At 44.1% G+C, this 15,110-nt stretch overlaps 1 protein-coding gene across 1 annotated transcript in view; it reads right to left on the bottom strand.

Annotated features, from left to right (window-relative positions):
* The window catches only part of kdm7aa (lysine (K)-specific demethylase 7Aa), a 27,080-nt gene extending 11,970 nt beyond the window's left edge, over window positions 1-15,110 (bottom strand). The window contains exons 1-4 of the mRNA XM_085138380.1: window positions 14,977-15,110; window positions 4,057-4,142; window positions 1,764-1,881; window positions 627-787 (exon numbers count right to left, since the gene is read on the bottom strand). Coding sequence (XP_084994506.1) covers window positions 627-787; window positions 1,764-1,881; window positions 4,057-4,142; window positions 14,977-15,074 — 463 coding nt within the window. The 5' untranslated portion in view covers window positions 15,075-15,110. The remainder of the gene's footprint in view (window positions 1-626; window positions 788-1,763; window positions 1,882-4,056; window positions 4,143-14,976) is intronic.

The following is a 15,110-nucleotide window of genomic DNA, read 5'->3' as shown; positions in this document are numbered from 1 at the left end:
AAGACTTTCCATCATGTGTAGAACTTTTTGACCAATCTTTGACCGCACACCGAGCTGGCAGCAGAAATGCTCGACAGCATTGGCGTTTACTCCAGTTGTCCCATTGTCTTCGAACTGGAAGAACTGTAATCCCACACTCAGACCCCAGTCACAACACCTGTGCCTTGGCTTAATGCTCAATAGGGCATGGGAGAGAGAGATAACGTGAGAAAGGGAGTCTGTAATCTGAACTTAATTATAAAAACACTGGTGGGCTTGGTAATGGGCTTGTAATAGGAGCTGGGAAGTAGCAGGCTGTTTCGGTAAGGAAGTGCAGTGGTCATGGAGAGGGCAGTGAAAGCTTAGCCGTTGCTCATTTAGAACGCATTCAGCCATCGTCTGATGCCTGATAAGTGGGTTAAAACCCATGAACCTGGAAACTGGTTCATATTGACACACACAGATGGCGCCTGCTCAGCAATGGCCACTTAGCTGGCTGGTGTAGTGTTATTTCATTAGCTTTTAAGCAGCTTCCAATGATGCTGTGTAGTCCAATCACAGAAGTCACATCCTTCCCAAACAATAAACACTAATGTTTTGTTGTAAATTACATACATACATGTGACGACAAAGCCAAGTTTTCTTACCCACATACTGCTCCACATCTTTGACAGAAAACGTAGAGGGGGGTAGTTTCAGACCCAGACCCTCCATTTCGGTGACTGCTATGGGGTAGTTGAAGCCTTGCCTCTCCAAGTACCTGGTAGTCACCAGCTCACCCTTCATCCGTATCAGAATCTCCTCGGCACTGAAAACCAGATTGTAATAAGTTAATTCAAGCTACCAGTGTTCTCAAAATAAAACCATAATGGTTTTAGCCATGCAGAGAGTTGCTTTGTTTACTTTACTACCCTAACCACAACTCAATATAGGTGAAAATATTGTGTTTGTGGTGGTGGTAGCATTTTGACCCAAAAAGAGCCTACAGACATGCAAGCTGCTCTGTGAGGTGATTAGGCACACTGAGAGGATTACCCAGGTCACTACATATCACCCATTTAATTCTGACGACAACCTTGGTTTTTCACCTGAGATAAAGTCAGGTGAGCCACTGACTTTTCATAAAAATTTCTACAAAAATGTGATCACAATCAAGAAAACTCTGGACCCAGTAATGTGTCTTTCTATCTTAAAGCCACACTGTTTTGTGTGACTAAAAATATTCCAAAGCTACACATTTTTTCCAGAATCAGTGGTCGTGAAAATGAAAATAATCCACACACTGGAACTATTTTCTTTTATAGAAACAGACTCAATCAAACTCCCACTAGATATCTGTAAACGTGAGAACACAGAACAAAACAGTTTGCAAGAAGCAAGCGTGTACATATTTATGTCTTCTCTGAAATCCACTTTAACCTGTATGAGCATTAAGTTAAGAATTTTGAGTTTTTTCAGCAAATTAGAAAAACAATCCAGTTGGTCAGAAGGATTAAGCATGAGAAAAAACATGAAAGAGAGAACTGGAAAAAACACACTAAACAAATTCTCATACATTTGCAGTTTTTCTCTTTTTCTTTGTAACTTTCTAATGCAAAGCCTTACTTAAGCCTTTAACTGCATAGACAACTTTACAGGAGCCCAATTTTAAGCCTTCAAAAGTAGACATGATTCACAAATCAGAAAATCGCACTTTTAGTTTACCTGAATAAAATATTCCACTAGGCAAGGCCTTTAGAGTTTGGTTAACAAGTGTGGCTCTTTGGGGGGGTGTTGATATCTACCTGGGGAATGTCCTGTTTTGGAGCTCCTTGATAAACACTGAGGTGCCAGCCTGCACTGGCTTCGATCCGTCGTCTGGCTCTGTGTAGTCATGCCTGTGCCAGTTGTTGCGCTTTTTCACTGCAGAAAGCAAAAAAAAAAGTAGGTTGGAGTTTCACTGGGCTGTCTCGTCCTAATGTAATAATGCCCTCTTGAAGCACCTTCACACAACAACATTGTAAATTATGCAGATCACAATCACTTGTCACAAGCACATTAATTCACTACTCAGCCCCTGTGCCCAGGGGTGGATATTGAGGGGTTTGTCCAATCAAAGTGGAGGGTTTACAGCACCATTCAATTAGCTTGTTAATGTCTGCCCTCAGGGTTGTCAAAGGTTAACCTATTCCCCTCCCCCTTAACCAAAAAAATAATAAAAATCTGACTCGACTAACACTGCAGAGAGCGGCCTTCCCCCCGGGACTGTCCAGCATATAGAGACATGGGTGAGACAAGGCAGAGAATCAGAGTATGGTGCTGTTTTCACACATGCACCTCAAAGAATTAGGTCATACTTTCCGCTGTTGTGCTTTCTCACATGTAGCACACATCAGGAAATAGTTTGCTTCAGATATACTGGCTAATGGAAACACTTTACTGTTTAGGCTTCAGAGCCACCAAGATAAGAGATGCAAGAGGGGGCCAGGGCTCTAGAGTGTGACCAATTTGGTCGCAAATGCAACCAAATTTTTCAGTGGTGCGACTAAAAAAAAAAAAATCTTAGGTCACACGGTGCGACCAACAGTCTCTGCAACTCTGAAAGTCTCCGTGTGGTCAACAACAGACACGCATTATGCCCATATTGTGGTCTAAAACCAAGCAGAGACATGTTTGAAAGTGCAGGTGGATAGAGAGAGGTGAGCTTGAATAAAGCGATATCATTCATTAAATCCTGAATCGACTTTTAAATATAAATGTATTTTGCCAGTAACGCCAGAATCTCAGGTTAAATCTCACAAAACTATTTCAACAACCACCAAACAGTAAATGAGAGCAGGTAAACGGATTCCACACAAAGATGTAAACACAGAGCGCGGACCCGACGCATGAGAACCAGCTTTCTCATTCTCGGCTTTCTCACCCGACGGCCCGTACACGGACATGCGTCGGGGCTGAAAGCCGACAGCTCACTGACTCTGATGCGTCGGCTCCGCTCTTTGTGTTTTTTGCTCTAGATTCTGAGCTGCAGGTTTTCTCTCTCTCCGACCAAAATTCACTGAAACAGCTGCAAAAGAAGATCCAAACTGTGCTTCACATTTAATAAACATTGTCATGAATTCCCTCTTACTTTTGCTGTTTTGCTTCCACCACAATAAAATCGCACTTTATGCACAGCTCTCTCGAGCTCTCTCTCTGTACTTCAGGAACAGTTTTCCCATCTCAGATCTCTGTTTTCTGCATTATTCATTTGCTTATTACCCACCAATGTACCGTTATTTACAGCGCTCTTTCTTTCTTTTTTTTTTTTTTTTTACTTAAATGACCTCGGACAAGAAAGCCTATTTTCTGCTGTTCAATACTGAAGAAATTTAAACTTTTTAAAATTATGCAATATTGCAGAATATTTTTAAGGTTATCTGCTATAAAAAGCCAGGCCAAAAAAATCTCCTTCATGTTTTTCTGTGTTTTTTTCTCAGTTTGACACAAAGGCATCTGCTGTGATGCTCACAATTCTGATGAAGTCTCATAAGTGTCAGTACTGATAAATGATGAGAATTATAATATTTCTGACGGTCTGAGGCAAAATTGAATCGAATCAAAATCAAATGGATTATAGAAATCAGTGATGATGCCCAGCCCTAGCGAGTAGCCTAGGCCCGACAGAAGTGGATGTAGCTGTGGGTAATAACAAAAGGTGAAAATAATTATTTATAACTTTTTGGTTAAGTTAAGGCCTGATCCATCTGAAATTCATAGCCAGTGCTCTGACACGGAGCCATCAACCTCTGAACTTTGAAAAAGCACTGTGTATCCAGAAAACACATTATATGCTGCGATAAATGCACTGCCCAAGTGTCCCCTCTCCCCACTGCCTTTCAGCGGCAGGCAGCAGCAAACAGGTCGTCAGAGAAGGCCAAGATGACGATTAAGTTTAACATTGTCTACAATATTGCCAAATAGTGCCAAAGCACTTTAAGCACAAGCACAAGATTGGTAGTTAATCATTTACAAATCAATATTGTCTGTATAGACAGCAATCCCCGCCCCCATGTGCGTGAGAGAGAAAAATGGCTTCAGGAAGCAGCAAAGACTCACTCAGGGAGGGTCCGTGTACGACATCACAGTTGGGACAGTGGTAAACATCAATATCCACAGCATGGTGCTCTTCTACCTGTACACAGCTGGAAAGAAATGAGATACAGAGTTAGGGCAAGTCCCCTACAGAGGTTTATACTGTTTTTAAATTGCCAGGAAAAGAAAACACGCCATCACAAGATTTTGCCCAAACATATACAAAGCATTTACTATAATAATGTATGTATGTATGTAATAATAAACCCTACCAGCTGAAGACATTCATTGCCTTTACAATATATATGGTCTTTCCTTATACTTTAAAGTTTCTTCAGATAACTTATCCTGTAAATGGTGGCATATAAACCATTTTCAATCTAACTGAAATGAGTGGAACAGGTCTACTGCTTTACAAGCCCGTTCAGAAATGAAACGAGGACACCACAATCTGACCTGGACAAACTAAAGCAGATGAAACGCTCCCAAACTCCTGTCAAATGCTGTGTGTGTTTCAAGCAGAGATGCCAGGGGTCACAAGTCAAAGATAAAACACAAAGAAGAGGAAAAAGCAGCGCACACTTAGGTCAGGAGACCAAACATAGCCGTTTTATTTTTTCCCCTCCAACAAATGTTCTATTGTTTCACAGTTATGGCTTCAATATTTTTTTAAAAAAAAAAACAAGCTGAATGATCTGGCCTCTTTGCTAATATTGCATTCTCATCATATAATTTGCAGCGCATTTATCAAGAGGAGCTGCAGTACAGTGGTGTCACTCATGCTTCTGCTACCCCTGAGTATCCTGCAACAGCCAAGCCACAGGAACCAACTCACATGCATTCCTGGCTTGCATACCGGAGGAGCATGGGTTGAACAGCAACTTTGTTCGGATTGTGGACAACATGTATAGTGTCACAAGCCAAAAAGTACAAACTAAAACTGAACTATCCTAATTCACATGACCATCCATCCATTTTCTACCACTTATTCAGGTCTGGCTCACAGAGCCAGCAGCCTAAACAGAGATACCCAGACCTCCCTCAACCCAGCTACCTCCTTCAACTCTTCAGATGGTCAAAAGAGGCAGTCCCATCCAGCCGAGGGACGGAATCTCTCCCGCATGTCTTCAGTCTGCCCTGTGATCACCTTTCAGCTGAACATGCTTGAAACACCTTGTTCCTTAAAGTCCCATGATCCTTATTGGACGCTCAAACAGACTCAGCTGGTTCCCTTTTTATATTTAGGAGCAATGGCTCTACTGAAGTCATCACCTTTCTAATGAAGACCCCGAATGCTCTAAAGAGGAATAGGCGACGGTTGGACTGCAGATCAACCAGTAAATCAACTGCTCACATGCGCTTTCAGCTCTGCACCCATCTCCCGTGTCCTCCTACCCTCACTTGTTGAGAAGTCCCTAACATAATTCAAACTCCTTCACTTGGGGCAACAACATATTCCCAACCAAGCATGTAGACTCCACCCTTTTCTGACTGAGAATCGTTGCCTTAGAAGTAGAGCCCTGGCAGTTTCGCTTTCAGCTCCAAACCAGCCAAGTGTGAGCTGGTGATCAATGAAGCAAGCAGGACTGTGTCATCCACGGAAAAGCAAACACTTAAACTTCAGGCCACTGAAGCCTGCACCATCCAAACTAAGATTGTCTGCAATTTGTCGACTAGATGACTAATCACTACTGTCCACCTGACCTCATCACTGATACACAGTGCTGATAAATCTGCCCAATAGCCACTAGATGAAAGTTAGAAAAAATCTATAACATCTCAGATTCAAAAACCCCAAATAATGCAATTAGAAACTAACAAATAACTTAGGCTCAATGCCCCCACAGTTTTCTATGAACACTGAAAAAAAGTAACCAAAGTAAATTTCAGTTTAGTTTTAAATTTAGCTTCCTTCTACATTTTGCCCATAGTGTCACAGTTTGAGAACCACATTAGTGTTTTACTTCTTCTGACTGCACGTGGCATCAATTTGTGGAGATTCTCTTCCCCTGAGATCAATACTCCAAAAACAAATGAAGAAATCTTGTTGCTTTTTTTTTTTTTGAGAGAACCAGACAGACGCCAGCTTCATTACTGGCCTACAAAAACCCTTCCTGCAGCACAGCAAAAAGAGGTTTATAAACAGGTTTGTTGCTGATATAACCTTTGCTTTTAAAGGTGAAAGCCTGCAGGGGGGATAGAGCTGACCGAAGCCTGCTATCAGCTTTGATCTACAAGGAACTGCAGGAAAACTGTAAAGGAAATAAAGCAGAGGGCCATTAACTCATCAGGAAATGGTGAGCTTGTGTGAATGCCTGCCACCCCCCACATCACCCTGGTGCACAAACAGGATATCAACCATACCACACAAAATCTGAACTTTTGTTGGTTGGGTATAAGGGCAAACAAATGCATTAGTACAGTAACTAATTAAATATCCATTCAGCTGTAAAGAACTCACATTTATTTCTTTTCCACTCTCCTACAACATCCATAAAAGACAAAAACAAAAAAAGCTGAGAGAAGCACTCCTGCTCCTGCACGTGAGCAAATGGATAACTAGCAGTAACAGTGTACAGTGTTTGGCTGGCGACTAAGCCTAGCTCATGTATCAGGAATCTTTGTTCAAACATGTGGCCGTTCGCTGGGGGAAAGCATGAGTCACAGCTCTCTGCCGCTGGGTTCGCTGAGACGTGTGAATACAGCGTGTGCTCTGGGCTGACGTGACCTTCTTGCTACTTTCCTTTATATAACACCGCAGTGGGAAATAAGGGCACTGTGCCACATACGCCACCCTGACTCAGCGCGCGTGTTACCTGTAATGATTACCACTTTAACCCGAGCTTGTGAGTCTATGTGGACTTGAGACAGCAAATGTAAAAATGGGAGAGGAAAGAAAAGAAAGGGGCCAAGTATTTCCTGCTGCCTTACTCGGGCTTGATGATGCATCGCATCACCACAAAGCGGGGTGAGTGTGCAAACAGCTCTTGAACCGACATGAACCTCATCTGCTCAGTCATACGTCATCTCAACAACTCATAAGATAGTGTTATCATGCATTGTAAGACAACAAAAAGGTCAGAGAGAGTACAGCCAGGGTGAGCAACACAGATACCCCACAAAACCTTGCTTTATTCCCTGATAGAGCTGCCCTCTGACAGCACTGCAGCAGATTACCGAGCTAAACATCCCTTCCTGAATGAGCGGAGATGTGTGTACTTGGCTAAACCCTCGCCATCAACAGCCCCTCTCCTCCACTTCCTCTCATCAAGGGCCTCCTTCCTGTGTAACTGAGAGGGTTTATTCATTAGTCCACGCACTGTGAGGGGGTTCATTGTCCTCAGTGATCAGTGCAGAAACACAAAGGCTGGAGGCTGGCATCGCCATTATTTTAAGCTCTAAATAACCGCTCCGCATGGGGTGTCGACACACCTACATTAGGGAACTGGCAGATCTCTAATGGATGGGTGGTGGAGATGGAGAGGATATGAGGGCAGTTAAACACACCTGGCTGTCTTTATCTGCCCCAGAGGAGCACCTGACTCGTCCGAGTGCGCTCAGGCAAGGCTTACATAAACAGAGCCGGACTTGGACAGCAGTAAGAGCCACTGAGGTCTGACAGATGGATACGGCTCTGTCATTCTGCCCTCAGGGGTTAAATCATTTTAGCCAGCTAGGCATAAAAGCAACATATCACCCGTGCATTGTTTACAGTTTGAAGGACACAGCGGGGCTTTCTGTAGTCAGCTGGTAAACAACAAAAAGAGGATCACTTTGTTGTTTATAGTGCGTCAGGGAGCCCCTGGGAGTTTTAAACAACTTAATTGTTTTCTTTTTTTTTTTTTTTTTTTTTTTTTTTTTCGCCTGTCCCATTTGGTTCTTTAGCCGTCAGAATTGTTGTCTGAAGACCAACAAGGATACCCAATGGATTTATTTTGCCAAATGGATCATCATGGCATTGCCGTATTGGTCCATTTGATCGACCTTTGTTTTTATTATTTATTTTATTTTCAGTTGTTACAGACGGGACAGACATGAGTGAGGGATAGGAGAGGGAGAAAGAAAGAGGAAGGAAAAGAAAAACAGAAGGGGAGAGGGACAGTGAGAAAGGGGGGAAGAAAAAATATCTCCGGGATCACCTGTTGAGAGAAAAAGAATAGAAAACAAGCAAAAAACAAAACAAAACAATGCAACATACTATACACAACACCATCGCATTAATCTAGCTAAGTGAAAACAGCAGTAAATACTAAATATTGAATGTTGTTGTGCAGCACGCAGGACAGACAGCGCACAATGTGCTTTGAAGTAGCAGCCAAGAAAGGTGTGATTTAAGTCTACGAATAGTGAACACCCATGTGCACACCTGTGTGGATCGGCGCGCTTGTATTCAAATGGTTTCCCCATGTAATGGTCTGCTAGAGGATGTAGAGAGCCATAGCCCCGTCCCCCAGGGCATGAAGCAGGCATGGAGGAGATCCAGGCCCCAGACATCCAGAGGCCCCAGAGTGCAAGAGCCCAAGGAGGACCACCGGAGGGGCATCCGTGCCACCTTCATGGGAAGGGCTGAGGATCCCCAGATGAGGGGTCACCCAGTAGCCACCGGGCAGAAGCTAGAGGGGGCTGCACCGGCGTGCCCGCCGGCTCTGCCGGCAGCCAGCTGTGCCAGAGTGAACCGAGTCGCAGGCACAGAGGCCGGAGGCCCGAGGGCCCCCCGCGCCCCGGAAGAGGCCTGACCGAGCAGCAGGCGCCAGGCCCCGCCAAGTAGTCACCGGGAGTGAGCTGGTACATACCTGAGCGCCCAGCCCCGGACACCAAGAACCACCAACGCACCGACCCCTGAGGGCATCAGTCACCGGCAGGGAGTGTGGTGAGGGGAGATAGGCCTCCACACTTTGGAGGGCCTTGGAGTTCCCAGAGAGGTGAAGTCTAAGACCCGACCTGACATATAGACACAGACAAACAGGCACACACAGACACAGACATGCATTCCCACCCTCATGCACACATATACAAACACTCAGCACTCACCCAACGCAGGAATAAACGTAAATGGACATGTACACACAATCACACTCCCCAAACATACTCTATATCCCGGGTCCAGGTATCCTCACCCCCAGAGATGGAAACGGCACCCAGACCCAAGAGATGTTACCCTTCCCTCCGGGGTGGAGGCAAGCAGACCGCCCCAGGCTCCGCAGCAGCAGGGAGGCCAATCGGACAGCCAGCATCTCTTCCCAGCCCCCCCGCCCCGATGGCTAGCAGAGAACAGGGGTGTGTTAAGACCCCATACCTCCCTCCTCCCGCTCAAGTGTAGTGTTGCTGCGTGTTGCTCTAAAGTGTATTTAAAACAAGGGAGAGCATGGTGCTGCTGCCAGAGAGCAGCAGGTGTTAGCACGGCCCCTCCCGAGAACCCTCAATGTCTACATGGATTTAAAATTGAGAGGTGGGCACCGGCGCCAGAGGCAGGTTTGAATACACAGACCGTCTACTGGACGCCGTTAACGTGCCCACCCTCAAGGCCCTATATATATATATATATATGTGTGTGTTATGAGAGTGTAAGTAATGTGGATGTCTAAGTTGTGAGATAAAATTGAGGCACAGGTGGCCAGAAGAGGACAGAGGGGGGGGGGAATGTCTCCCCTGCACCCTGGTGACACACCCGCACCCCAAAGCCCTACCTGTGTGGGTGGGTGTGGTGGAGCGTGAAGAGGGAGGCAGACGGGGATGGGGAGGAAAAGAAGGGAGGGGAGGGTGTCCCTCCCTAGGGCCAGCTCCCCCGCTGACCCCAATATGCACCCCCGTCCTCTGGTATCCACCAAGGCAAGGGAGCCCAGGCCCATCCAGACCGGGGCCTACGGCAGCAACACCGCCAAGCCCCACAGGACCCGGGGCAGCCCACTCTACCCACCGCAGAGGAAACTGTACCCACCCCAACATTCAATCATCTCCCAGACTACACAAGACACAGACACCCAGGTTAAGTTTATTCTCCACCTCTCCTATGTCTCTCCCCCACCTGCAGAGTGGACTCCTGCAAAGATGGAACAACCTCCCTGCCAGTTCAAGAGCCCCCCGGTTAGGCCGATGCACAAGAGGCCCCCTGCACCAGGGCTGAGCCCCCGTGCACCCACCCGCCCACAACCTCGGCGACACACCGACGAGGACCGAAGCCCCCAAGGCCCAGCCAGAGCCCCAGCACGGAGGCGAAGCACCCCCGAACCCCAAACCCCCACGCCCGCCCCGGATCCACTCAGGGGCAGCCAGGCCACCAGGCCAGTAACCTACGTCCGCCAGCACAGACCATCCTCCAGCCCCGCTGCACGCGGCCACGAGGAGAACAACCTCTGAGAGCGACCAGAGCCACTAACCAGGTTATGAACACAACCCCCGGGTTAAGCCCTCCAGGGATAACGTCTCTAGGGGTCCTCCAGGTGCCCTAAGCCCATCCCAACCTCCACATCAACCACAATAGCCAAGGCGGGACCAAACCACGACCCCCCACCCCCGCTAGGTGATGGAGCCGATCAAAGGAGCCCAGAGGGATTGATCTAATGTGGTGGCAGAGGCTATATCGAGACTAATGTGATCTATTAGATAGTTTCTGTATTGGCTAGAATTAAGATTATTTTTATTTTTCCAGTTCATGAGGACCATTTTCTTGGCGATGCATAGGGCAATAAAAACCATGTGGACTGTATTAATTTCTGTAGTGACATCATCCAAATTTCCCAACAAGCATACTAAAGGGGAGGTTGGAATTTTACATTTCAGACACTTTGATAAGTCCTCACATATCTCGTGCCAAAACTTCTGCACTGGTGGACAGAACCAAAGAGCGTGGATGTAACTGTCTGGTGTATTGCCTTGACAGTGTGAGCAGTTGTTGGCGGATGTAAAGCCCATCTTAAACATTCGATGACCTGTATAGTGCACTCTATGCAGTATTTTGTATTGTATTAATTGCAGATTGGGATTTTTAATAAATTTAAAGGTTTTTAAGCAAATCTGAGACCAGACGTTTTGGTCTAAGCTGACTGATAAATCTGCTTCCCACTTTGCAATAGGAAGGGATATTGATTCATCTATTTTAGAAAGTGTTCTGTATATTTTAGATAATAGTTTGGGGGATTTAAGAGTAAGAAATTGAACCACACTTGGTGGTGTTTGTAATTCAACTTGACTGAGGTTAAATTTCTTTTTTACTATGGATTTAATTTGTTGATATTCTAAAAATCTTTTCTTGTTGAAAAGATTTTCAACAAGAAAAGCACTGCACTGAAAACTTAATTGTTTTCAGTGCAGGTTGAGCTGCCCTGAGGCCAACAAGCACTGGGACTCTGTTTTCACACATGTCTTCAACATGGCTGAGCCCCATTTAAAACCTAACGAGTCACCAGTCTTACGAGTGTTTGCTGCTGAAAGACACGACACAACAAACACAGACTGAACTCGCTGTGCCGATTCACAGTTCATAACATACAAATTATTGATCTATCAGTTTGATATTGTAATTTAAAGTGGTTTTCTAAACTTCCTTTAATTTGAACTGTGTGGTATATTCTTTACTGTTATAATTTAAACTGACTAGTAATCAATACATGATGCTTTTGACCCTTAATTGACTTTGATTGAGCCAAATGTAATGTTATTTCCACCCCAATGAGAGTCAGCTGAATATAAACAAGAGCTATGAGGCTGTCTTTACTTCAGCCAATCAACTTATCAGACATCTAAACAGATGATCTGAAACATCACAGACAGCAGTAGTTTAAAAAAAAAGGGGGGGCACTTCCACTTAGCCTAAACACCAAAAAGGCTCTCCACAGAGGTGATCCATCTCTCTTTAGTGTGCTCACACTCTGTGCGACATTGACAGATCGCGCATTGAACTTGGCTCGCCGTAGCTCCCATCAGTCATTCGCTCCATCTCATTGAGCACCACTGGTCTATCATCGCCCCCACTGTCCACACGCACATTAGACAATGGGCAGACCGGAGGGCCTGACACCTACACTGTGATCTGATGTGACCTACCGGGGATTTACATCCATAACGCTGATGCAAATTTGCATCTAAGAAACGCATGAAGCAATCCATTTACAGAGGCAGGTCTTGCAATCAGGTGAGGCTCAAAATGATGAATGGCCCTCAGACTTACACCTGAAATCTAAAACAAAGGGTCTAATAGTGGGTTATACTGCTTCAGGGCACTGTTACCCCTGCAGATAGTCAGGACAAAACCCTGAAGAGGCAGCAAAGTAAACCAAAGAGGTCAGAAGATTAGTAACAGAGACCCCTAGAACATTTCTTCTGCAAACAATCATTTTGTATTTTTTTTCAAATGCTTTTTTCTCATTCAGGTGTAAGTCTACCACTGTAGGCAATGTATAACTTTTAGATTAAAGTATTTATCAAATATCTAATAGGCACCAAAAAATATTCTGTTGGCCCATGAGGTTAAAGTACCATTTTTAGAAGCAGTTACAATAAAAGACAAAATTTCTCTTTTAGCACATAAAAGAGAAGATTTACACAATGTGGTCTTTTTTTTTTTTAACTTTACACAATCTACCTTATTATCTAAGCACTAATTCCACTTAATTCTGGAAATAGTACTTTCCAGTACTCTGAAAGTAGTATTATGACTTTAAAGTAAAAAATAATAATTATTCAACTTTATTCTTGAAGTAGTACTTCTATCTTGTTCTCATAACAGTACTTAACTTTATTCTGGAAATAGTATTCAACTTTTTCCATGAAGTAGTACTTTTATTTTAATCTTGAAGCTACTTCGAGTAGTATTTCAACTTTATTCTCATCATTGCATCTGACTTTATTCACAAAATAGTATTCTACTTTAGCCTCAAAGAGGTATTTCCACTTTAGCATCAAAGTAGTAGTTGTTCCCAACTGGAAAAAGTATTTCTGTCTTCCTCTCAAAGCAATATGTTGACTATTTTCCTGAAGTAGTAGAGGGCTATGCTGTAGTTAATGTAGATTTAATGCAGTATTACAAATTTTGAATTATTAAAGAAATACTATAAACTAATAAAACTGAAGTGAATAAGAAACACAATGTGGAAACCAACTGAACCACAACTGAATAAAAACAAAAATGAATATGACTGCATTAAACTGTAATAAAGAGATTACTGAAAACGTGGGGGGAGTTTATCAGGACTTTTTTCAGCTTTCCTGTAACCTCACTCTTTACAAATCTGATGCTGATAAACCGTGACACTGATTCAGACAGCCTTACCACATTAAAGTACAGCTTGTTTTGTTTACTGAAACATAGGTGATAGAAAACAGGACACTCTCCAGCAACTGAGACAAAAGTCTCCCACACAAACACCAACAAGAACTAGGAGAATGAGCTCCTCCGCTTTCCCCTCCAATGGCGTGCCATCACCCACAGCCAGAGAATATCCCTTTCCTTCTGGCCTGCCTCGTGGGAAAGAGGCTGGAAATGTGGCCGTTTTTGGAGCTTTGCTGTGAGTATGTGCGTGTGTGGTGTGTATCTGCTTATTAGTCATCAATGGGGGAAGCTCCAACATTTGTTCCTTTTCTTGCTGGCACATGACACACAGCTAGTCTGTTTTGGCGCTGACACACCACAAATCCTGGCTGCTGAGTTTTTTGGCAGCACACTTGGTGGTTACGCAATGGCTTCCGTCATTTCAACATGAGCAACCCCCCACTTTAAAAACAAAAAAACAAACAAAAAAAAACAGATTATTGTATTCCTAAACAGTCACTGTGGAAAGAGTTGCCTAGGTCAGCCCATGGACTTAGAGCCACATTAAAAAACAAGAGAAAGCTGCAAAAAAGAAAAAAGAAAGTCGGATGCTGAGAAAATCTCATGCTCAAGAAGTGCGTCACAATATTAGGTGTGGACTGAAATTTGTACATTTTAGGCAATGCACATTACACAACATTAAGATTCCCATCAAGATTTCAACAGCTTCCACCTACATCTACCATGAATCACAAAAACATCTGCTACCTGCAATCACAATAGAAAAAAAAAATAAAGAAAAGACAAAAAAAAAAAACCCAAAACAAAACAAATACAACACACACACACAAAACCGAGACACGTGCCTGCTTGGTACCTTTAAATAATTCCCCTGCTTGCCACTAGGGGTCCGAGGCCATGTGCCTCCTCTTTCTAAAAAGGGGGGTGGGGGATTTAAATTTCTCCAACTGTCAATCAAAAGCCAAACCATAACAATCTCCTCGTTTCCCCCACTTACTTTCTACCAATATCAAAACAGCATTTAAAACAAAGCTCATTTGTATTAAATAACAGATATAAACTACCAGCTTGCTATATAATTAACGTACAGGTTGTGCCCAAACAAGTTGAAGTTGTTTATTAGATCTGCTTGTATCATTAAGTTTAAAATACAACTCAGACGCCGCCCGAGGCTGCCGTTACCTTTAATAACCTGCCAGCTCTGGCACACTTTGTACACTAGGGCTGGTTTAACTGGATTTAAATCGACTGAATCACAGCGACATCAAAATTACAGTTATCCTTTAAATAACTCTACGGAGAGGTAGTCACGTACGCTTTTGATCACCCGTGTTGACTGAAACAGCTCGGTATAAGATCTACTTTCTATTGGGCTCTAATTAAGTAAATACCGCTGATTGTGAAAATAACTACAAAGAGCTGGATCGTGTCGTTTTGTTTAAACTTATCTGCGGCACGATGGAGTTCATTAATGTTGTTTTTAGGGGCGCGAACCCCCACTTTCGCCCGTAAAGTCGTGTCAATAGACGGTTTAAAACCCCCGTCGCCCACCGCTAACGGTTAGCACGCTAAGTTAGCCAAGACCGCTCAGAGAACCGTCGCCTTTTCTTAAAAAACAACCCGTGTTTCTCGCCTCCATGTAACTACACCTCTTTAGGATGTCGCAGACTACATACCTGCCGTGAAACCAGTCTTTACAGATGTCGCACTCGATCATAAACCGGCTCACATCGTAGGGCTGCCGGCAGACACAGTACAGCGGGGCCGCCGCCATCTTCCTACTGTCCCCAAACAACGCAGGAATGAAGCG

This window comes from Neolamprologus multifasciatus, chromosome 17 (genome assembly GCF_963576455.1).
Source record: "Neolamprologus multifasciatus chromosome 17, fNeoMul1.2, whole genome shotgun sequence".
Lineage (NCBI taxonomy): Eukaryota > Metazoa > Chordata > Actinopteri > Cichliformes > Cichlidae > Neolamprologus > Neolamprologus multifasciatus.
The sequence above is the reverse complement of the archived record's forward strand: the minus strand, read 5'-3'. Positions and strand labels throughout refer to the sequence as shown.